The following is a 23948-nucleotide window of genomic DNA, read 5'->3' as shown; positions in this document are numbered from 1 at the left end:
TTCTAGGAAACAGGCACCAGCATTACTGGGCACTGAAGAAATGTGCAGGGAGATATGCCAGTGAAGGACAGAAGCAGTAAAGCAGGGTGACCTTCCGACTGGGCGCATGCGTGACGCCTGCCACGGGAGGAGAGGAAGGAGCAGGAGGCTGAGGAAGCGCTCCATTGTCCTGCAGTCCTGAGGCGGTTTTGACCAGGCCGCTGGGAAGTCCTTGAGGTAAAAGGTTCACTGGAGGAGCTCCTCGCCCACACGAGGGGCCCCTGCTGGCCTCCCAACGGTGCCTTTCACGGCCAGAAACCGCCTAAAGAGAGGTGCAGCCTCCGCTGGAAAACGGTGGTCGACCAGGGGGTAGTCCTGGGCTGTCAGTCCCTCTGCTCCCAGGGCACGAGGTGGACTGTGCGTTTCATGGCCGCCATGGTGGGCCGGTCACCGAGTCGCTTCTGACGCAGAGGCGCAGATTCAAGCAGACCCTGTGCAGGGTGATGTTTGCTGCAGTTTTGGGAGGAACCCTTGACTGGCTAAGGAAATTCCCTCTTCTGACTCGCTAAATGCTCCTTCCTTTTTAGAAATCACCAATTCCTTTTTGGCAATATTGAGGTGATTATGCTTTTTTCTTCTAATCAGTTAACATGATTATTTGTGGTCAGCAGTTTTCTAAGAAGTTCCACTCTTCTATTCCAGAAGTAAATCTGAACTGAGCATCATGGATTATGCTTTTTTATTTGCTACCATGTTTGGTTTACTAGCTATGTTTAATATTTTTCACAAATATTCATAAATGAGATTGGAGTGTTTATCTGGTTTTTGGATCAAGGGTATTCTTGACTCATAAAAATTGAAAAATAGGTCTTCATTTTCTCTCTCTAGAATGTGTGAAATATAATTGGAAGAACTCACTTGGAAAATTATCTGAGCCTGATGTTTAACTCCAGATTCAAATTATTTCATTATTATAGGATACCATCATTCTTTCTACTTCTTCAGTAGCAACTTTAATAAAATATTTTTGACAAATGTATTTATTTTGTCTATTATCAAAAATATTTTTATTGTTTTCAATGTTTTCTTAATTAAAAATTATCTGTTATATGTTTGATACATTCTTTAAAAATTTTTTATTTGTTCTAATTAGTTATATATGACAGTAGAATGCATTTATACAGTTTGATAAATCATACATAAATAGAGTGTAATTTCTCATCTATGGAGGTAGGAAGGATAGGAGAGTGATATGTTCTTTTTGTACCATAACATTTTTTTGTTCTACATTTCTTTTGTCCTCATTGAGTCTTGCAGAGATCTACATATTTCTTTGACTTCTTTGATCCTCTCTTGTTCTTTGTTTCTATTTAACTTCTGCTCTTAAGTGTATTACTTCCTTTTTTTCTTTTAACTTTCTTCAGCTTCATTCTATCATTTTTTTTTTTTTCAACTAAAGATGAGAGCCTGCTATCTTTCAAGTGGGCTCCTAAAAGTACTGCAGAGCGTAGGAACAAGCAATGGTTTCTAATCTCTGGACCTTAAGTTTTCTTGTTTTTAAAGCATACACATTTGTTTGTTAGCGCTCTAAGCAGGACTCAATCTCTGGAAACAACCGCCTTAGGGAAGGCAGTAGGTCAGAAGCAGCTCTCCTGCATGTGCACTTTGCTCTTCTCTGCTGCAGAATCTTCCCGGCTCCCATAGGCCTTCTGCAGGAGACCTGTGCTACAGGAGGGGAGGAGGGAACGTGGAGGTCACACAGCACGCCTGGCTCCTCCACTTTCCTCAGTAACTGTGTGGTAGCATTCTTTTACTTTAATGAGTGTTCCTCATGGTAGAGAAGCTCGGAGACCACTGCTGCGGGTATGTGCTTTCTAAGGAAATACTGATTTCTCTAGAACATTCCCATAATGCTTCAGAAGTGATAAGCAAAACTGTGCAGCTCGCGTACATGGTCCGCCAGGCGCTCTGCCTGCTTCCTCTAAATCCAGGTGAAACCAAGTGTATCTGAAGGCGATGGGTTTGCTTCTTGGTGAGTCCAAGGCCAGAGCGTGAGCAGAGGACCAGCGTGGAGAGAGACTTACTCTCCCACAAGTAGGAAGACACCTAGTCGTCAGCAAAGCAGCGCTCTCCCTGAAGAGCAGAAGCCCCGGGGTTCACTCAGGGAACCTGCAGATACTTTAGGGGCAGATGCGTTCCTGAGCATGGTAAGTTCAGGATCACAGTTGAAGAGGTGTTGGTTACATTTCTGAACATGCTCTGCTCAAAGTCATAGAGCACATGGAGAACACATTTTTTATGTTGGCTGACATGAATATTCTGGGCATGCTCAGTTCAATATTATAATGTGGCAAGTTTACTCCAAGAGCCTAAAAGAAAACGTTAGAGTAGCTCAGTGACCTTGGAGAGCAAGGCTAGTTCTTCTTAAGTATCTCCAAGAAAGGAAAGGACACTTGAACATGCATTAATGCAGGAGCTTATCCTGAGTGCCTGTCTGGTTTAGTGCCCAACACAACCACACAGTCAAAAGTAAGCCAGTGGACAAGCACGGGGCTCTCAGTACTGACCCAGTCCTGCCTGGTCTGCCTCAAGGCACTGATGAAACTAAACTGAGCTTACTCAGAATTGATTCAAACCCACATTTTTAAGAGCATTTAGACATGGGACTTTTCCCGTTCCCAGTGTCCTTACTTATCTTGGTTCGTTCATGGGCATTTTGACCATATCCTTGACTTGATCCTATATTAAGAATAAAGGAGATAAGTTCATGCAGAGGAAAAACAACAAAGGGGGACTTTCCTACAAGATCTTTGTAAAAGGAACATTTGCATAAGCCATATTTAACCAGATTCTTTGTTTTGTTTTCCTTTCTGAATGCTTTAGTCTCCCTCCCTGTGCCCTCACCCCACCCCAACTGGTGAGAGAACAAAGGCGCCACAGTGTTTCATGGTGTTTCACGGTGGGACCTTCCTGGCTCACCCTCATTGTCATGCCTGGATAATTACACTTACTGATTAGTCCCTCCTGCTTCCACTTCTCTCCACTCCTAAATGGGCAGACATGTTAACCTTCCCAGAATATTGTCACCATCCTGTCACTCTCTTGCCCAGGTTTTCCCAGAAACCATGGTTTAAACTCCACATGCATTGATCTGGAATTCACAGCCATGGTACATCATGTCCATTGCTCTTCTCTGGTCAGCCAGTACCAATTGTCTGTGGCTTCAGAATCTTGGTCTCAGATACTCCACTCTCCCCTGGCTTCCAGTTGAACTTCCCCTAAAGGATCCTATTCAATCTCTGAGTTTTGCTGCCCTTTACCGAGTGGTCCTGTCCCCTGGTGCACTTCACCTGGCCTTGCAGGTGGGAGCTTACCTTCCGCCCCTCTAGATGCTGCCTCTGGGGGCAGGGACTCTGCCCCATGTCTACACCGGCTCTGATAACACTTTTTTTTTCAATAGTTAAGTTTGTTGTTGTTATTGTTTTTTTGGGTTTTTTAGAGTTTTAATTCATCCCACATCTTAGGTGTCTCTTCTGACTGAATGTGCTCTTGTCATTTGTCACTCAATGTCTACTTTGTTTACCTGTTGTCCTCCTGATAAAGGGGCCAGTAATGAGGGACTAAGATGGAGAGACACAACCTGTTCTTTCCAAATTGCTTTCTGGGGCTACTTTGCTGTAAGTTGAAAGCGGCCACATACTTTTTTTCACTACCCACTTTGGCAAAAGTGTTAAATCTATTTGGAGTCACTTTAATTTCTCGTCTTTCATGTTGCACACACGCCCTCTCCAGCCGCCGCTGCTACTGCTTCAACACTTGCTCACCACACGGGCGCTTCCTAGGGATAAGATTTAGGGCAGCTGTTTCTTGGCTGGGGATAATAACATCTGTAGCCAGGGCAGACTGCTGCGAGGACTGTACCCCAGAAGTCACGAAGAACCCTGCATACCCTGAAGTCCAGATACAGTGGAGGTAAATACTACTACTTCAGGAGGCCCCAAACCCTAAGAGTGGTGGAAATTCCCAGAGAGCTAAATTTTCATCTAAATATTTTTTTCGGTCAAGATATTTTGTCCCCAGGTTGACTTTTGTGGCTATTTCTTCATACCTAGTTTCCCAAAGTAAGGAAGCCAGCCCTGCAGGACCACCTGACTGCCAGCCTCTGCCTGTGTAGAAGGTTCCAGGAGGTTGATGCTGTGCCAGGGAATCACACCCTTACTCCATTTTACTCCTCAGACCCAGGCTTCCCCACACTTTCTGTAACTTCTCACAACTTTTCAAGGTCTTTTTTTCTACCCCTGTTACTTTCTCTCTTTTTCACTTCTCGGGTCCTCAGAGAGGCAGAGGAAGCTAAGTTTTCTGCACTTTGTCACCCAGAGCACCTGAATTCTGTACTTGTAGTTCATCGGCTCCAACTCTGTGGGCTCTCCTCTCCCGCGAAGGCTCATCCAGAAGGGCAGCTTTCTCCTGAAGGAGTGTGAAGGCCGACGAGGATGAGTCTCGGCGACTCGTGCTTTAGAATGACTGCACCGTTACCATTACCAAGGCCACTACTACTGCTAAAGCCACCAGCACTGGACACACTACTGGCGGGTCTGTCACCCGGACGGAGCTCCATACCCAGATGCTGAGAAGGCTCAGTCCAGCCACACTCCCTGAAGGCCACCCAGGGAAGACTGCGTGTACCCAGGAGACGGCGGGAGCCCACGAGATCAGCAGGACCAGGGGCAAAGGGAAGTGGAGTTTCATGATGGCTCCTGTTTCCCTGTGCCTCTCTTGGCTGTGGGCTGCTTGCTGCTGGCAGATTTCCTTCCTGTCGGTTCCATGGGACTTGTGAGCAGGAGGCAAGAATCTAGTGGCCGAGTCAAGAGGGAGAGCTTAGGAAGCTTTGGGGAAGAGAGGCAGCCAGAGGCACGTCAGCTGGCAGAGAGCAGTCAGCCTGGAGGATGGCTTTCTAAGCCACGCGTGGCACTCCCAGCACGCAGTCTGCACTTGCCCTGCGTCCTAGTGAACAAGCGCTCACGGTGAGGGCGTGAGCGGTGAGTCTGTGCGCATTGTGCCCCGCACAGCCTCAGGGATGCACCGTAGGCCAGGTGAATGTGAATGACACATTGTTACGAATGTGCAAGGTGAAGAGCCTTTGCTGAAATGCACAACCTGAAATGACTTCAGAAAAGGAACACGCAACCCTTACCCAGAGCTTATTCTCTTGAGGTGCAGAGTCGTGTGAAGGCTGGGTTGGCCATGGGACAGAGGTGTTTCTGACTAGTTTCTGATGGGGCCCTGGTCTCTCGTAAGATCCAGCCCTTGACCTCAGGTGAAGTCTGAACAGCTCATCACATGCCACAGAGAGAGGTTTGCTGAAACTTTGCTGACGGCACACTTTCTGATACTCTCTCTGGTTCATTTGAACACACATTTACCGAGGCCAAGCCAGGAACTGGACATTTCAGGGATCTGGCACAACCTCTGCCCTCAAGAAGCATCCAGCCTTATTGGGGAGGAATCAGGACATATTGTAATTTAAAAATAATAGACTGGGTTAAAATTTTAAGATCGTAGTTAAGTGCAAAATGCTTGTTACAGACCAACTTTATAGAGGGACACCAGGAAGGGGAGATGGCCAAGGGCAGGATGAGGTAAGGACTAGTGATGAGGAGGTGGTGCGGGGAGGGCGCCTGCCAGGAGCCAGAAGGACTGAGTCTAGGAAGGTGGGTAGGAGACCTGGGGGCGGGGGCGGGGGAGCATTCAGCAGGGGCAGGGGAGTCCCTCTGCCTGCTTTCCCTCGCCTGATAGCCCTGAGGGGTCGTCACCTGCAGCCAGCATTTCAGGATGCTCCTTACTTATCAGCTGGCAGTCATAAGAAGCTCCGACCCAGAGAAGGGCGGTGGGTCTCACAGGAAGAGACAGCAACACCCACAACCTCAAAAGAGCACCGCCATCGCTGTGTGCTGTCCTTTGGTGCCTAGATGCTGCGTGTGGAAGTCAGCCAGCGGAGAAGGGAGGTGGCCCAGGAGGTGGGGAGGCTGCAGGTGGCTGGATAGGGTGGCTCTGCTCACACAGGCAGAATACAGTGCAGTGGGGCCCTTCGGCTTGAGCAGAGCCCTTCTGGTTTACTGCAGTGGGAAAGCATCAAACATTAGTTTCATGAATTTGCCTAAGAGTGTCCCCACAGATGCACAGAAGACAGAGGAGATGAAGCCTGATCTGCAAGAGAGCTGAGGCTGTGGTCACACGTAGAGGATTCTCACTACATTTGTAGGTGTCATCAGGTAGAGCTTTTAATTGAAACGAGTTAGGAAAGAACAATGTCAGGGGTCTTAATATCCATAACAATGCTTTACCCTATTGTTTCCCCAAAGAGAAGATATTAAAAGACTGAGCCATATTAACAACTATGGGGGGATCGGAGCCAGGGGTTGAATAAGGGGCAAAATGAGAGCAGAAGGAGCTGTTGCCACGTGGAAATTCTTCCAGGTGCGCCGTAGGGAACGCCCTGTGCCCTTCCTGCGGAGCCTCTCTGAAGGGCCACGTCTTCAGTGCCTCAGGAGCTTCTTTCACAGGGTGGGTTAGTATGAACCATCCATGCTGGAAAAAAGCAGAAAAGCATAAACTAGGGAGCTTGAACTTGCACAAGTTAAAATGTCAGCAGCAAAGGTAAATATTCACCAGTGCTAAGAGTAGGAGAAAGGAAATGCTCTCAGCTGGAAATTTCGGACAAGAAGTGGGCTATTTTAAGGCAAACGGGAAGCGTCCCAGAGCCACATTTCTCGCTTTCAGGTTAAAATACCAACTATGACTGATAGGTCTGGGTGGGGCCTGAGGTTCTGCATCTCCAAGAGGCTCCCCAGTGATACTCGTGCTGCTGGCCCACTGGCCACAGCTGGAGGAAGGCCTGGTTCAGAACCTTGCCTCCAGATCCGTGAGTCCGGAGCACACTGCTTGCCAGGGATGTGAAAGACAGCACGCTCAGCCGGAAAGTGAAGTCAGAGCAGATCAAAGATCAGGAAGGAATGGCGGTAGCTCTAAAGGCCTGATTACGGTGGCATAAGCCTCATGGAGATGCTGACAAATTTTGTTTTCTGAATTAAATGCCTCTTCTTTTGGTGTTTTACAACTCTCATTTATGGAAAGGGTGGGGAGAACCAAATTTGGTAGTCTCAGCACCTTTCAAAGGAGAACTAGATTCTGAGGCTTCGGTCTCACGATGAACTGTCAGGTAAACCACAGTTCAGCAGCTGCGAACATGCTCACCAACAGAGATAAAAATGTTTCTGAAAACAGGCCCACACGTGCCCTCCTCTGAGGTTGGCATCATATCTTCCTGTGTATCTTGGGTGTAGCTTTCACCCAGGTAGAATTTAGACACTAGAAACCAAATGAGGTGACAAACATCTCAGAAGAATCAAAATAACCAGCGTGAATCAAAACCACAAATGCCCAGAGAGTCCTTCATTCACCAGCCCAGTTAACAGGAGTGTGCACCAAGGACTGTGAGAGTCCACTCCAGGGCTTAAAAATGGCACAGAGCACCTGTGGCGATGTCATTTCACCTTAGGCTCCTTCTGGAAACACCCTAACTCTTCCACCCCACCCTTCCTCAGCGCCATCACACAACAGTTTAGTGTAAAAAAAAATCACATTACTGCAAGAGGAGGGCATCTTACAGCTAGACTGACAACTCTAACCTGGGAGCCCAGAGTCCTGAGTTCTAGAAGCCCAAGGGTAAAGAACAGGCCCTCTGGACCCATGGGCATACCGGGCTCTGCTCTGCCATTGATTCAGTGACCTCAGGCTAGCTATTGTCGCCCCCGTGCCTGTTCCTTTACTGTCATGGGGGTATTAATAGTACCTCTTCCAAAGGCTTGCAGGCCGTATTCAGTCATTTCATATGTAATTCTATACAGAACGTAGAATTAATATCTGATAAAAGTTCAATTCTGTCACTAGTCAAGGCCTACAGAAGTGCTACTTAATTTTAAGTTCAAATATGAATAGTTTGGAGATGATGTTTACCAGCATTATTTCCAGATTTAAAATTCTGTGATTCTATGAATCAAGGTCACTCTGGTGAATAATAAAAGGTGTCCTGAGGCCGCTGTGCAGCTGCCAGGTTCTTCCAGAACACGTGGGGAAGCTGTCAACACACAGAAGCCATTCTTTGCTCCCGGCTCTTCCCCCACAGCTCCTCAATGACCCTGGGCTCCAGCCAGCTCCACTTGCTGCCCTGCGCGTGCTCACGCTTACACCACCAGACCACTGTTCACGGCATTTCCCTCCTCGAGAACGTCTTCTCAAATCACTCTATGACTCCAAGCCTATCCATCCATCAAAAGCAACTCAGAGTCCACCTTCTACACAAAGTTTTTGTGTGATCACCAAACCCAGTGATCTTTCATTTTTCAAATACAAAATTCAGTGGTCATTACCATACTCTGCTTTGTATTTTTCTAATTTCTTTCTACATTTCTTATCTCGACTACCCAGATAATAATCTCCCTGAGATCAGGTTCAAGGGATTACTCCTCTTGGTCAATCTTAGTACTATTCCAACATGAAAGTGTTCAATAAACAGCTTATAAATGGACCACTGTAAAAATCATTGAACCCTTAAACCTAATATGGCAATTTGCTTAACTTGGTAATTAACTTAATGTTAATAGTCTCCCAGCTAGCAGTTATTTCTGTCCCCCACAGACATTAAAAAAAAAAAATTAGAATTGTCAGCTTCCACCCAAAGACAATTAACACAGGTGGTTCCTGTGGCCAGAAAATAGCTCTGGGTAGATTGTGCCAGAAAAGACTTTCACTCGGTGGGTGGGAACATGAAAGAAATCTTATATCTTGCGGGTTTCCTGCCACAGAGATAGGGAGGCCAGCCCCCAGAAGAGACCCCTTTCTTACTAAGATGCCATCTACACCATTGAAGACAAGACAGGGTCATTAAACAGAAGAGAAGACTCTCCACTGGCCTGCGTTCCCACCCAGTTATCCCCACGGCTCCCCTTGAGAGCCAGACTTGAAAGTACACAGGTACACGTTCTGCCTCCGCCTCCTCCTCCCAAGTGGCTGCTACACCCTTTGCCCTCGGACTCCGTCGTGGTGTCTGCACGGGCAACGCTGTCCCCAGGATGCCATGGCATAGCCCCTGGGCACTTGCTGGTTCTCCCGCCACACCGAGGCCATTTCCACTTCCTTCTTCCTTAGATCTGTGGCCCCGACTCTCTCACCTTGCTCTGGCCACCTGTCCTCACCTTCCCTCAGCCGACTTAGATACCCATGGTCCTCTGGCTCCCGCCCTCTCCCAGGCCCTCTTCCTTTCCCGCGCTCACACTGTCCCTGGGTGACTGTGCACCCTCCTCCGATGGTCGTCACTTTCTGAAAGGAGAGAACCCCCGAATCCACATCCTGCCCCTTGTGCTGGCACAGACCCAGCGCACCGTGGGGGAGCACGGACACTGACGCTCAGCAGGTGAGACCTGAACTTGTGATGGTCACCTCCCAAACTGCTCCTTCCCTCGAGTTCTCAGCACAAACAGCACCACCCGCCAGTAGTCCCCAGTCAGCCTCATGCAGCTTCCTGGACTCTGCTCGCTTTCTCTGTGTCTTTCTGCCAATTAGGCACCACATTCAGTTGATCCTACCTCTTCTTACCTCATTAACCTGCCTCACTGTGCTGTCTCCAATTTGAAGATTGAAGATTTAAGACCAAAGTAAAAAAAAAAAAAAAAAAAAAATATATATATATATATATATATATATATATATATGAGCGAGAGAGAGGGAGGGATTGCATCTTTGGAAAAACTGTATTTAGAATTCATGCTCCCTATCTTTTCTACATTTCTGAAGATCAGTGCTTATTATTAGAGTCACAGTTTTGAGTCTGGGAATGTACATTCTTCCTAAGACCTGGGGCGTATTAGTTGCTCAGTAAGTACTTGTGGAATGGAGAGTTTCTCAGAGATCGCATGTAGTCTCCATGAGTGTGTTCAGACAGCACAAGGAAAAACATAGCCAAATGCTTCTAACCCTTAAAGAAATTCAGGGATGATCAGGAAAAACGCCCCTCAAAATAAAATTTTACTTACTCATTTATCCATTCTGCTGCACTAGTACAAAAAAAAAAAAAAAAAAAAAAAAAAAAACAGATTTCAAGGGACGTTACTGATTGAGCACTGTACCTGGAAATTTTATTTAGATGAGACCCCCCCCATGTAAATAACTAGTTATGGGGTCAGTGTGACTAGCTATATCAGGAAGTGTTTGAAGAAAAGCAGAGAAGGGATCAACAGATATAGAAACTCCTCATTGATAAAGACTTACCATTTCTGAGATTTCTTGCCTAAAAAAAAAAAGAAAAGAAAATGGAGAAATTTTATTAGCAAAAAGTACACAATTTCAATTTTTGAACTAAGGGAGAGGGGATATTCCTACCCTCAAGAATGCCTGTTGAGGCATACCATGCTTTTGTCAGGTGGACCCCCACATGTGTCTGGAGGAACTTGAGGCTCTGGTTAATGCTCTAATTCAAACAGTGGTGTGTGCCATTGCGTCTCAGCCTCTCCCCAATGGGATGCATAAGAGACTCTCTCTGGTCTTGTCACTAGGAATTGCATTGCAGTGCCTGAGTAGCTGACATTTCACTGCACAAACACAGTGATCTGTTGGACCTAGTCGTGCTGCTTTTGATTTCCTCAAGGAAACCTAGGGCCAGAGCCGAGAACCTCTCTTCTTGAGTGTGTAGGACTTTGCAACACACATTTTTGTGTCCTAACTTAACCCTGGATTCCCAATATTTTTAGCTAATTCTAATTTACTGTGTTGAATGTATTCTGTAAGCTGTCTTACATTCTTTGGGAAAATAGCAGAATATAAATAAGCAAATTAATGAATGATCTGCAGAGTTGGGGTCTAGAGGAAATCAAGCAAAAGAAAAGGAAATAGAGCGAGCTCTTGGAAGACACAGAATGGTGGGGGTGGGGCCACACGTTTCAGTGGTTGTAAGCTGGCACACTAGTCGCCCCACCCAGGTGCAAACCCTATTTTGCCACCTGTATGTAGTGTGGTGTTTTTGAACAGCTACTCATTCTCTATAAGCCACAATTTCTTCACCTGCAAAAGGGGCACAATAATTGCTGCTTCCTCAAAGTGTCTCTGCCAGGGCTTTTCGCAGACAATACTCAGTTACTGTTTTAATCCTTTTGAGTGTTAGGGATTACAACTTTAAATCTTTTCTGCCATAACTCAGCCTGCTGATGACATGGACCAAATTCACTTGATCAGGGAGAATCAAGTTCGAATTAACCTCAAGTTCCGTTTGTTTATCTTCATAGAAATGTATATGTCTTTTAGGAAAAGTGAATCAATAATAGATGACCAAAAAATATGTTCCTACTGAGAGGGTTTCTTTTTGAAGAAAAGGGAACTAAGGGGCCATGTGTTCAGTTTCATGCTCATGTGTGTTGGGTCAGGTGGAAAATTCAAATTCTGAAAAGAACAATCTTGTGAATATAAAGGTTAGGGCTTTGGGGAACATATCTGGATGGGAGTCTGATTTCTGACCCTGGTCCCTGCTGATCAGAGATTTTGGAGATTTGGCCTAAAACATCGTTGGCTCTATGTCCTCTTTGCCAAGTGGCTAGTGGTGGTGACTTCTCAGGGAACGATGGGGTCAGGAGCAGTGTGTGGGTGAGCCTCAGGCAGGATGGCAGATTTTGGGAGCCCTCCGTCCTCCTTTCCAAGAGAAGAGAGCTACAGTCTGGATACCAAGACTCCTAGGGAGGAGCAGTGCAAGGTTCAGAGCTTCCAAAAGAGAGAGAAGGACAGGGGTCACTTCATTGACCAGCATGCTCTAAATGGTCATTTGTCCTCATCTTAAGTTTTCGGAATCCAAAAAAATAGAAAATTCTTGAAAGAATATATATACAGAAAGCTTAATTATTTTTTACTTTTATTCTTGTAAATGCATTAGCTAAAGGTCTGTGAATTGAGGCTAGGGACCAAGCTACCATTTCTAACATGATCTCTATAGGAAAAATATCCTTTGTGTTTTAAAGAACAAGCTTACAATTAACTTTGAAAGACAAAGTCATTTACATGAAAGTCGGAGATCCTGGAAGACGATTCACAAATGAGACCATCTACATGTTGCATTAACTCTGCCTCTCCTACAGTGTCAGTGATCTCTGGGGCTCTGTCTCTTGGTGGCATAACTGTAACTAGCCTAAGTGCCCGTTATCTGTTTCCTGTTTGCCCCACACTGATTCCCACAGCAGGGCATGCAGTTTTTAAGTTATCAGTTTGAGATCTTGTACAGAAATGACTCCCAGGTAAAAAAAAAAAAAAACTCACAAAACGATCCTACTGCTTTTCTCACCTTGCTTATACAAGAGTCTTAGCCAGCTAACCCCTCGTGAAAAACGCATGACCTTGATTCTGTTCTTCAGATTCTAACAAATGTTGCCTAAAAACTAAGAAAACTGGAGACAAGCATCCTCCTTACAAAGGTGACTTTCAGTGCCAAAGTCCCTGAAGTTACTGAGATAATAGCCACCACATCCCAGAGCAGGGCACAGGGTACAATTAACGCTCTATTCTCCAGCCCTTCAGCTCTGCCACCATCACAAAGGCAGGAAGGAAGAAAGGACAGTGAAGTCAGGCTTCGAAGTCTCCATGGAAGGAACGGTCAGTGGTGACAGACAACTGTCACTCTTCTTCTCCCAAGTACTGAGGGACTTGGTATAGAGCTTATGATGGTGGAATCCAGGCTCCCGGAATGTACAGCCACAGGAGTGGACACTGTGACAGCTCAGTGCTCTCAGGTTTTAGTTAATGAGGTTCTTCCACACAGATAGTGCCCCCTCTGTTGTCTTTCGTGTTGGTGAGAAAATGAATCTGGCAACTCCTTCAATATGGATCACGATTGGATCATAGTGCGAGACCATTAGGGACTGGATGATACAATTCCTGGAATTGCCAGTGCAGGCAGGGCAACCTTGACATAGCATGTTCAGTGAACAGAATACATGCCACCTTATTTGAAGGAAGGGAAATTTAAATGTCAATCAGTTGATGCCACAGATAGCACAGAGGAGTTGATCTGCACTTGTTTTGAAGTTGTCCATGGCCCCTGAACTTGAAACAGGTGTATCTTAAAGGCTGCCCCATGCCTGTGAGTTGTTCAGTTTTGAATGGTTCTGCCAAGTAAGTCTGGCCAAATGTGCAGTGTCCACCCAAGGCCTGGTGCAGACTGTTGGTCCCACCTTCAGGGGTGGACACTCTGGGGGCGGGGGCAAGGGGAGTGACCCTGTGTACCTCTGTGCTGGTGTTGGACCCCAATCCAGGCAGCAGACGGTAGCTGCTCAGGGCAGTCCTGCTCTGCCCTCTCTCCAGCCCAGGCTGGAGGGAAGGTGTGCGTGGAGTACTTGTCTCCAGCTGTGGCCTTGGTGGATAGACAGCAGGGGGAAGACAGGGGGTTTCTCCCCAGGACCGTGCAGCTCCCACAAGTCCAGAGCCAGACAGGACTGGGACTCTTCAAGAAGTCAGGCCTCTGAGATCAGCACCTGTAATCCTAGTGGACATCAGGATCACTTCCTAGTGCAACTGTAAGACTGAAATCAGAGGCACGCAGGCTCAGGGAGGCTTCCTTTTTTCTGAATTAAATGAGAGTGAAGAACTAGTAGACTATCTTGTGTAGTGGTTTTCACACTAGCAAGGGGCAGGGGACAGTGGGCATGTTCAACAGTTTGCCTGAAAAAAAAAACCAGCCAGCCTGGTTGTTTTTGTTGCTGTTTAAAGAATTTTAGTACCTATATTTTATTTATTTATTTATATGTGGTGCTGAGGATCACCCAGTGCCTCTCACGTGCGAGAGGAGTGCTGTACCACCGAGTCACACGCCCAGCACGCAGCCAGCCTGTTTTGCTGGAGTTGTGTCCTGGGCGGATTCACATGTCTCCAGGCACTGATGTATAGCACCTTAAGCTTGGCATCTGCTTCAGAGGAATCCATTACACTTAATTTCCTGTGGGAGTCTTTCTTCCTTTCTTTCTTTTTTCACTTTAAAACTGTATAGGTATTTAAATTCACATACCTTTTCTTAATCGCCTCGCCAGCCAAATGATAAACGCCAGCCCAGAGAATGCAGTGACGATGACGGCCACTGGTATGAAGAGGGGATTATAGTCACCTTCCTTTATCATTGAGAAACTTCTGTCTGATTCTGCAACAGAGGCAGTAAGGCACAGAGTGAGGCCGCAAGCATCTCGGCCTCCCTGCAGCTCAGGATTCTTGGCATTGTTCCTCCTGCCTTCCCATTACAGCCACCGATGCTCTTCACACAGGGATGCATGGGAAGTCCCCAGAGTCTACCGCAGAGGCAGACCGGCCCAGCCTCTAGCCCAATGCCCAGAGTCTCAGTCCCCCAGGGAGGACTGGTGGGATTCCTGGGAATGGAGACAAAATCTTGGCAAGGAACGGTTGTCACTGTATTTAGCTCCAGGGCCTCGGTCTATGGTTGGACCTCCAACACAGAGAAGATCTACAAGGTCATATGCAACTTCAGGAACAAGAGAAGCCAAGGATTTGACCTGGGCAACTTGTCAACGGAAACTACTGCTGCTCTTACTATAAAGCAGACGTGGAGAAACGAGCAGCACGTGTTTGTGTGCCAAGGACCTGCACTGACCCATCAACTGTGCAGACCCGCCACGTCCCTCCACCTCCTTCACCAAAATGAAGAGGACTCGCTACACAGGCTTCGTGAATGTAAACTCAGTTCATTTGCTGGCGCTTATTGTCAAAGTCCTAAGTGGGAAACCTGCCCTGCATACCTCCTGCTGAAGGAGGCTCCTTCCCCATCTTGGCACAGGGTCCGACCGGGGCCCTTGGTCCTCACACTGCTTTGCCGACCCCTTTCACGGTGCCTCCATCCCACACTCAGAGGATGCAGAGGAGTCTCCGGTTCCCAGAGGCACCCGTTGACTTGAGGAAGGTCAGGGAATGGACACTTGCCAGGCCACAGAGCAAATGTACCCGACAACCTGACGCTCAGAGGCCTCCCTGCCACCCTCTGCTGCCTGCCTCACTCCACACTAGACACACAGAGCTCAGCTTCTCTTCTCTAGTGGCTTCTGCAGATCCCACCCTGAGAAGGCCCCTGTCACCCGTGCAGATGGCGTGTGGGGCAGACATCGTGCCTTGTCTCCTATGCTAATTGAATGTGCCTTTGATCCAGCGAGTGTTGGGGGCACCTGTCAGGTGGAGGAAAGATGAAGGTGAAGAAGGCACACTCCTGCTCATGCTCAGACTTGGGAGACATCAGCTGAGTGACAAGTGAGAAGAGTCTATGATTTGGGGAATTAGGTGGCCCTGGGTGACCTCTGAGGAGGCATTGCAAGGGACTGACGGAGAAGTCAGATTGTAGAGGAACAGAGCAATGCAGAAGAGGTAATTCACTAGAGACAGCAGGTTTCATCTTTAAGAGTTAAGGCAGGAAGAGTTGAGAATGAAAAAAGAAATGTTTGTCACTAGAGGAGGAGACAAGGACAGCCAAGCACTTTATAGTAAGTTAATGTGGACAAACTTCTAGTTAGCAAAATGAAATGTCGACTTTAGTATGTGTCCCTGCATCTGTGTGTCCATCACCCCATCTTGAAGTCTTCTGTGTATTGGGCAAACTTACGTTGACATATCGGAGGAGGACTGGACCAGAGTCCAGATGATCCACAAACGGTTCTCTTCTCCCCAATTAGCTCAGTTCCCTCTGAGCAGCTGAAGGTGCACGTGGAGGTAAAACTGAAGTTGGCCAGAGGGTGAGTGCAGTCCATGGACCCCAGGTCAGGTGCTGTTGGAGGCTCACACTGGATCACTTCAGTGGAAAAGAAAGAGAACTCAAGATAGTGTTTTTGAGCAGAGAACTCTCCTTTGGCCGAAGACTTTTAGCCCAAGCTGCCTGACTTAAGGTCATCCACATGTCTGTAGGAGTCCTCATTTCTAGACGCTACTTCTGGTCATGCTTCCTGACTGTCTTCTTGAGATGATGATGAGTGACAGGTCGAGGATGAAGCCCAGCATGGTGGCTTGGCAGCCCTGATGAAGCACTAGGCCACACGCCTCTGCCTAAGAGTCCCTGGAATACCCTCATGAACGTGCAGAATCTCCACCTTCTCTCCTGTTGTAAAGCCCACCCAGGAAGCTTTGAAAACCATCCCAGTTCTGCAAAATCCCAATTCTGTAAAAATTGGGAGTTGGGACAATTTCGTTCTAGGATTTTGATAAAGGATGTTGATATTTCTTTTGTGAATTGAACTACTTAAACTAGTGATTGAGGAGTATAAATGTAGAACTTCCCAAGTACATACAACCACCAATATTCTCCCATGTGGGGCTAATCCTGACAGACCAAAAGAAAATAAAAACCCCCAGGATTTCAAATGTAAAAAGATGAAGAGATTGGTTTGTTTTTCAGAGCAGTTATCCACCTGAGAGTTTGAGTGACAGAAAAAGATAAAGATACTCTTAAGAAACACCAAATTAAAAAAGCAAGAAAGACCTCACCTCTGGGAAGAAAGTTGATTCATGTAAAGTAAGACTCCACCAATAGAAATAAATGAGAGGAGAGGAATAAAATTTAATTCTAAAGCAAGACTGATAGCTCATGCAATGGCAATGAGACAAATAAAAAATACAATATTGCTGTTTTGTATTGCTGTTAATCATGTTGTATAGTGACACATGGTTTTTGAGACCATTTTTTTTTTGTTTTGGGGGGGCTCTGTTTAATTTAAGTAAGAATAACCCCTTTGGAAAGCATCACAGCACAATTCAAGGTTACAATGCAGTCCTAAGAGAATGCAGATTTCTTAGCAAGACTCTGCTGCACCTTCTCAGACTGTAAACCTAGGAGGACCGTGGTCAAACCTCTTCTCTGAAGTTACTCACCATGACAGGTTGGTTCTAGAGATGACCAGTTCCCAAAAGGGCCACAGCGTGTTTCCTCCATCCCAGCTAGGTGTGTTCCCTCAGAGCAGTTGAAGGCACACTGTGAGCCAAAGCTGAAGGTCCCAAAAGGGTGAGTGCAGACCATGCTGCCCAGCTCCGGGGTCTCCAAAGCCGCACACTGGACCACTTCAGTAAGGAAAGAGAAGCGTGAGGACGGTTCAGAGGGGCTGATGGATATGATAGCCACTTAATAGCCATGTGTCTGTCTTGGAGTCCAAAGAAATATTTCTGAAACAAACTCCTGCACTACATTTTCAAGATGATGAGTTGTGTTAACCGTTTACAGAATGATAGACAGGGCCATAAGCAGAGTCCGTGAGATACCAAGGCTCTTTGGTAAGTGGAGAATAAGCATTTTGATGTTACCAGCAGGAAGGGAATGAGGAGGTGAGATGAATCTAGGGAGAAAGATAGGATTTAATGAATACCTCCCTGCCTATGGCATGAGTGATACATTTGAGGGGAGCTAATTTAAAGTTGGGGAGCTCATCTTGTGAACTATTACAGTCTTTTAGGAAAAAGAGAATGTGGCAATGATATAAGGGTAAACAGGTAGGAGAAAAATTGGGAAATCCTGAGTTCCGAATATTGGTGTGGATTACCTTGCACAAACACTGGGGCAGGTGAGAGGCTCACAGTACCCATGTACACAGTGGTCCCATGTCCATCTCAAGAGCACGGTCAATCTCAAACTGACATAAGAATTGCAAAAAGTAAAGCCAGATGGGACAATGGACTTCATATTCTTTTGGACATCCCCAAAGAAATCCTTAGCATATTTAGAGCTAGAGACAGATTGGTCAGTCCAAAGAGAAATCTGTGGGTCCACAAAAGTCAGCACGTTTGACCACAAAGAACATGTAGTCAGAAAAGCCAAAGGCAAAAGACAGAATTTGAGGATTAATAGTAGTAGGATTGGGATTACTGCCTACGTAGGAACACAGAAGAATGATGTTAGGTAGAAAAAGAACCAGAAAAGAATAGTTCGATGGAAAGCAAGACAAAAACATACCTAAAATGTTTGAAAGGAGAGGAACAGGAATACCATTATGTAAGGTTTGAAAAATCAAGTTCTAGAACAGGAGTAAAATATCAGGTAGGTGTACTGGCTCAGAGATTAAAGGAAATGAACTACATCTATTCCGGTGGGCTGATATTCCAATTCATTTTGAATTTAAGTCATTATTATTTACAAATATTGCTTTTTCAATAACTTTCTATTTTATACATCAGGCACGTACAACATTCTGAGATGACCAACAGCTTCCAGAGTACTGCGTGCCTCCTTCCATGGGTGACTGGGTCAAAGCCTGACTTTAACCTGTGCCTTCTCTCCTTTTCATTGCCACCTCTTGCTCTGAGTGACTAACCAAGACCAGGAAGAGCCTCTCCACCTTCTCTCTTTCTGTCCCCAGTCTCTCCCCTGTGCTTCTGGGATAACTGCCCAGATGCCCATGGAAGACCCCAGGGCCTCTCAGTGCAGATACGGCCGGCCTCCTTCACTAGGCGGCTCCAGTCTCTAGGCTCACTGCAGCTTGTCTTGGGTTCCATCACAGTCGAGGAACTGTGAACAAATAAGATTTCCCTTAACTAACCAAAACCCTGTAGGGGAAGATTACACATAGATTTCCCGTTATGTTCTCCTGAAACACTTAGCACAAATGAACATGTAGAATTTGCTATTATGCATCTCTGACATGCGCTGTGTACCAACATGAACTTCTCTCTTTGGCGTTCCTCGTCATCACTTTGTAAAAACGAGAGATTACCTTCTGGGTAACTCTCTCTCCTAATGGTAAATGGTACAGTTGCTTTCAGACTTCAGATTCCATTAATCCACCAAGTTCACAGATTGTGAGTCCCTGAGAACTGGAGTCAGCCTCGCCTGGCCCCTTACTGTGGAGCTCAGTGCTATCACTCCATGCCTGGTTTCTTGTGGTTTCTTGTGGAATGGTGTCACAAACCTATAATCTCAGAGACTTTGGAGGCTGAGGCAGAAGGACTGCAAGTTTGAGGCCAGTCTCAGCAATTTAGCAAGACACTCAGCAACTTAGTAAAAGATCCTGTCTTAAAATAAGAAATAAAAAGGGCTGGGGATGTAGCTCAGTGGTAAAGAACCCTTGGGTTCAATCCCCACTACAAAAACAAAACTAAACTAAACAAAACCACTTCACACTGCCTTGTGAAATCTTTGCAGAAAATGCATTGCAATTTCTGACCACAACTTCCCATTTCTCAGAACGGCTAGTATCATTTCATCCCAACCAAATTCCATCATAAGCTACAGTGAGTCCTGGGACTCCCAAAGGAAGAAGCAAAGGAATTGGAAGGGCTTACCAAACTGACACTGGGGCCCGTAGTGTCCAGCATCACAGCTGCAGGTGTGATTGTTGATGGTCTCCACACATTCTCCATGGCCACTGCATGACCCAGGCTGGCAGGAAGCTTCAAGAGGTCAGAGAAAAAGTATTTCAATGGACTGCTTTTCAGGATTAATAGTCATTTGTTCAGTCATAGGTAACTGTCCAGGACTATTTTAATAAGCAGGAAAGGTTTATTTCTATGTTCAAAGCACTTTTGCATAATAATCGGATGCTAAAATTTCAATTTAGAGAATATGCTAGCCATACGGCCCAGGACACATATATGCTCTTAGAGTGAACTCCCTGAGAGTAACGCTCTGGCCTCTGGGGAGTTGCTCAGGCTGCTTTCACCGACACTCTTGAAATGGCTTGCTTTCTGTGTAGTGAGCGGGGGCATGAAGGCTGGGCCTCACTCATCTCTGCCTGTGCTTGGAACGCTTCCTTTATGGAGAGCACTAAGATAAAAAGTTCAAGCTTTCTAAAGCAGCAGAGGTTCCAGTTTATAAGAGACCAAATGGACCATGCTCACTGCTGAAATGCGATCCGGAAAATTCCTGGCTGTGCTGGGGCTGTTGTAGTCACCAGACTGTGCAGTGCTGTGCTACCCAGAATCAGTGAGCGGGAGGCCAGGAGGCAGCGTAGAACCCAGGCTCCTGCTTTACAAGGACGACACCGGCGATGTGAGCCACACGCTCAGACAGCCTCTGCTCTTGGTGTCCACCCCCTGCCCTCCAGCAGGGGCCCTGGCTGTCTGCTCTTCCTACCTGCCTCCCACATAATGTACTTAGCACCTGGGTGTACTTGAATTAGGGGTATGGCGGGGGGGTGTAGGACCTGGCTTCACTCACCAGAAACGCTCAGAAGTGACCCGACCAAGCCTAGCTGAGGATGGGAAGGAGGTCAGGTGAACTAGCTCCCGCTGCCCTCCAGCCCTTGCATGGCGCAGGTCTGACCACTCCAGCCCAGTCTGGTCACCCACCTGTGTAGCAGAGGGCCGCCTTTCGTTTGTGGCAGGCATCGTCATTCCACTTGCCGGAGTCTCTTGTCCGCTTGATGTAGATCTCCACGCAGTCCTCTTTGGATTTCTTGTTGTTGGGCTCCCCGGTTCCCCAGTTCTCGGCTTCTGCAGTGAGAGGCTTGTTGGTTCCCACCCATGTCCATGTATTCCCTATCTTCCGGATTCCTATCCAGTAGTAATGACGGTTGAAGGGCACTGTCTTCTCCAGATACTCAATTTCTCCCTTATTTTGTATGGCAACTAAATCCGTGTAATTTTCCTGGCAGAACTTTCTAGCACTTTGCCAATTCATGAGCTTTTCCGAATAATGGTAAGTCCAACAGTCCGTTCCATGATGGGCCAGGAATTCTGAAAGACAGAGCAGGAAGCATGTCTACTCAGAGTGTTTCAGCTGAGAAGAGACCACCTCTCATCCAGGCTGAGCCTGCCACTCAGGATGACGAGCTGAGGCCCAGAGGGTGAGTGAGTGCTCGGGATCACAGCCTAGTTGTCAGCCGCTGGACAGCAGGACCTGGACCACCGCTTGAACATGGATGCTCCTCCTCATGGCTTTGCTTTATACAAACATGGTGGTTTTTTAGATCTATTTTTGTAACAAGTTTTTTTCTCTAAATTCTTTCACGTGAACTTTAATGTTCTAGAAATTCAAATTTCGTCGTCTTATTGATTGTCAATCATTTAAAACTAATTGAAGCATAATATCATATAACATTAATATTTAGAGTCTATTTTATTCTGGGATGACTTCCTAAATACCAACATGTATTATTGTGGTCCTAATACATGAATCCATTTTCTTCTGTCTTCTCCTGAATGAGAAGCAAAATTAGAACAGGAAGAACCTTGACGGACTTTCCCACCCTTTCTATGTCAAACCCCACCCCCTTTTTTTTAAACAGGGAAAGCTGCTTCTGGCACAAGCCATATAGACCTAACCACGTAGTGAGAACGGCGACTTTACAAACTGAGTGATGTAGAACTGTAACACTGATGGCACCAGGTTCTGTCTGCAGAGCAGCTCAACTCCTGGTGCCTCTTAGACACACGGGCACTTCAAACATGAGGGTGTCAAAGAAACCGAACAGAACACACAACAGACACCATCCCCAGGGTGTGCACCACGCCAGGCACAGCGGGGTCTCTGAGCAGTGCTACTCTGCAGGGGGGAAGAGCCCCACAGCCACCGCCTGTTTGTCACGGAGGGCGGGTCCTTGGAGAGACGCCAGCTCAGGTCCCGTTCTCTCATTGATCTTGGTCACATATGTCAGAACTGATCAGAGGACTCGGAAACACGCGAGCAGTGGACAAAGACACCTGGGAACCCTGAACTGTGTGGGAGCAGCCATCCGCTGCGATGCCCACCCTACCATGGGAGAAGCTGTTTGGCCACTCTGTCCTTCAGTGCCTAAAATAGTGCCTGCACATTGCAGGGACTCAGAGAGCCCTTGGAGAATGAGGGGATGCTAGGCTCCGAGTCACCAGGCGACTGGGTGTAAGGGGACAGGAGGAGCCGCCAGGCGTGCCTGCTTGGTCAGAGCAGAACGTCCAGGTGAGGGAGGGGACATCATGTACCTGGGAATGGGAAGGGTCCCGGCTATGGCTGGAGCATCGTGAAGACTCATGAAAACTTACAACATCCCTGAGAGGAGGACCAACGGGGGACCTATGTCCCCTGCCCTGAAGGAGTTCACCCTGGAACTGCAGAAATTGCCTTGAAGTACACTGGCATATTAAGAGGAAGGCAGTGCTAAACAGAGGTACAGGTCACGAGTGCCTACCAGAGATTTCCTGACCTCAGTCCTTCTCAGTCGAAGGCTTTGGGGGTTGTTGGGATTTGGAGTCTGCAGTACAGGCTGTGGCAGGCAAGGGTGGGGTTCTGGGGTTCTGGGGAAGTACCAGGGCTTGAAGAAAAAGAGAGAGGTCACAGAAGGGATGGAACTGACAGATGTCCACCTAATAATTCCCCTGTGTCTATGAGCACTCAGTGGATATCTTTTTATTGAACGTAAGTTAAAAGGCATGGCAAAGTGTGAGTATCACAACATACCCCAGCAGAGCACTGTCCAGATCCACCACTTGGTGATCCACAAGCCCCTCTGTGCATCCTGACATTTCCATGGAAATATCTGCAACAAAATACAGGACAAATTAGACTGGAAACAAGTTTAAAGCATCTTTAGGGGGTACCTGCAACTTTCTTAAGGTTCCAAATTAAACACACATATGCATTTACCCTGTTCCCGGCCATAGATTTCCCAGACAAGGGAGAAAAAGTCACATCAAATCAACCCAAGCCTGCTGCAGTTTTGTTCCATTCTGATTTCAGTTTTGGTCTCAAACTGCTGATCATTATTGCTCTCGTGTTCTTCTGCATTTCAGTAATTTTTGTGCCTGCTTTTCTATGCCACTTTCACGTCAAACTACTGAATATTTGGTGTGCATGATGGCCAAGTGTTCTTTGGCACTTAATGCCCTATGGTGTTTAGATTGACCACTGTCTTCTCACACTTGACCATGATGCATCAATACCTCAAATACCTAAGAGAATTAGATAACCAGACTCCAGAGAAGCAAACAGGTCATTTTTTAAAAATAAGAAATAAATTTCTGAGCATCTGCCCGACAGGGCCCAGGCTCTCTGCAGACCTGAGGGCCGAGTTTTCTGCAGAGGACACTTCTCTGGCAGCTCCGCGTTGGGCCACCCAAGCACCTCACCAGAGACTGGCAGGGGAGGATGTCGCCACCTGAGGGGAGAACCCCCAGGATTGCACTCTGAGACTGGGAGCATTTGTGGTTTCTGGCATGCTTAAAATCAGAAATGAAATGACTTGTTTCTGGCCCCACGCCACCTGCCTCTAAGCCCAGGAGAGTCTCTCTGTGCCTCTAAATCTGGAAGGCCAAAGGCTCACCATGGCTTTGCTTGTCCTCCTCTGGCTCCACAGCGCTCAGCCTCTGCAGGCAGCACCTGGCCTCTCTGGGTCCTCGCAGAGGGGAGTCCGCTTGCCCGGGGGTGGGGAGGGCTCCAAGTGGCACAGGCAGGCCTCTCTCCACCCAGTTCACTCCTCCTCCCTCCTCCCTCCCCTTCCTCCTCTTCTCTCCTCTGCCCCACCCCCTTCCTTAGCTGCCTCTATCACCTCTCCCTGAGAACAGTGGTGTTGGGGTTAGATTCTCCTTCCTCTCCTGCTTCCATTTTCCACCCTTCTTTCCTTGTCCTGGGCATCCTTCCCTCCCTCTTCTCCCCTCCCATATAGTTCTTATTGCTGTTGTCTTTCTCCTCCTCCTCCTCCTCCTCCTCCTCCTCCTCCTCCTCCTCCTACTCCTCCTCCTCCTCTTCCTCCTACTCCTCCTCCTTCTTCTCCTCCTCCTTCTCCTGCCTTCTCCTCCTCCTCCCTTCTTCTCTCTCCTTATTAATGCTAGGTTAACTCCTGACTACCTGTTGTAGGTGGCCCTGGCGATACCACAGATCAAAACTCTAGTTCAGACCAAGGTAAGGTGCCTGTCCCACTTCAGTACAGCTCCCTGGGCCACTTGACAAACTCCAGTTCCTTCTCCTGTCCTTGCTCGCCGCCTAGTGGAGAACCTTG

At 47.1% G+C, this 23948-nt stretch overlaps 1 protein-coding gene across 1 annotated transcript; it reads right to left on the bottom strand.

Moving 5' to 3' along the window:
* Positions 1 to 6240: 6240 nt before the first annotated feature.
* Sell (selectin L) lies at positions 6241 to 23410 on the bottom strand. Its single transcript, XM_047520985.1, has 9 exons — positions 23274 to 23410; positions 22412 to 22490; positions 20326 to 20712; positions 19321 to 19428; positions 16924 to 17109; positions 15665 to 15850; positions 14075 to 14203; positions 10306 to 10324; positions 6241 to 6567 (listed from the first exon to the last, which is right to left on the bottom strand). Exons 1-9 carry the CDS (start codon positions 23274 to 23276, stop codon positions 6549 to 6551), a joined length of 1116 nt encoding a protein of 371 aa, XP_047376941.1. The 5' UTR covers positions 23277 to 23410; the 3' UTR covers positions 6241 to 6548.
* Between the last annotated feature and the right edge of the window lie 538 nt (positions 23411 to 23948).

The sequence above is a fragment of the Sciurus carolinensis genome, chromosome 12 (assembly GCF_902686445.1).
Source record: "Sciurus carolinensis chromosome 12, mSciCar1.2, whole genome shotgun sequence".
Classification (NCBI taxonomy): Eukaryota; Metazoa; Chordata; class Mammalia; order Rodentia; family Sciuridae; genus Sciurus; species Sciurus carolinensis.
This window is presented reverse-complemented; position numbering and strand designations above follow the sequence as displayed.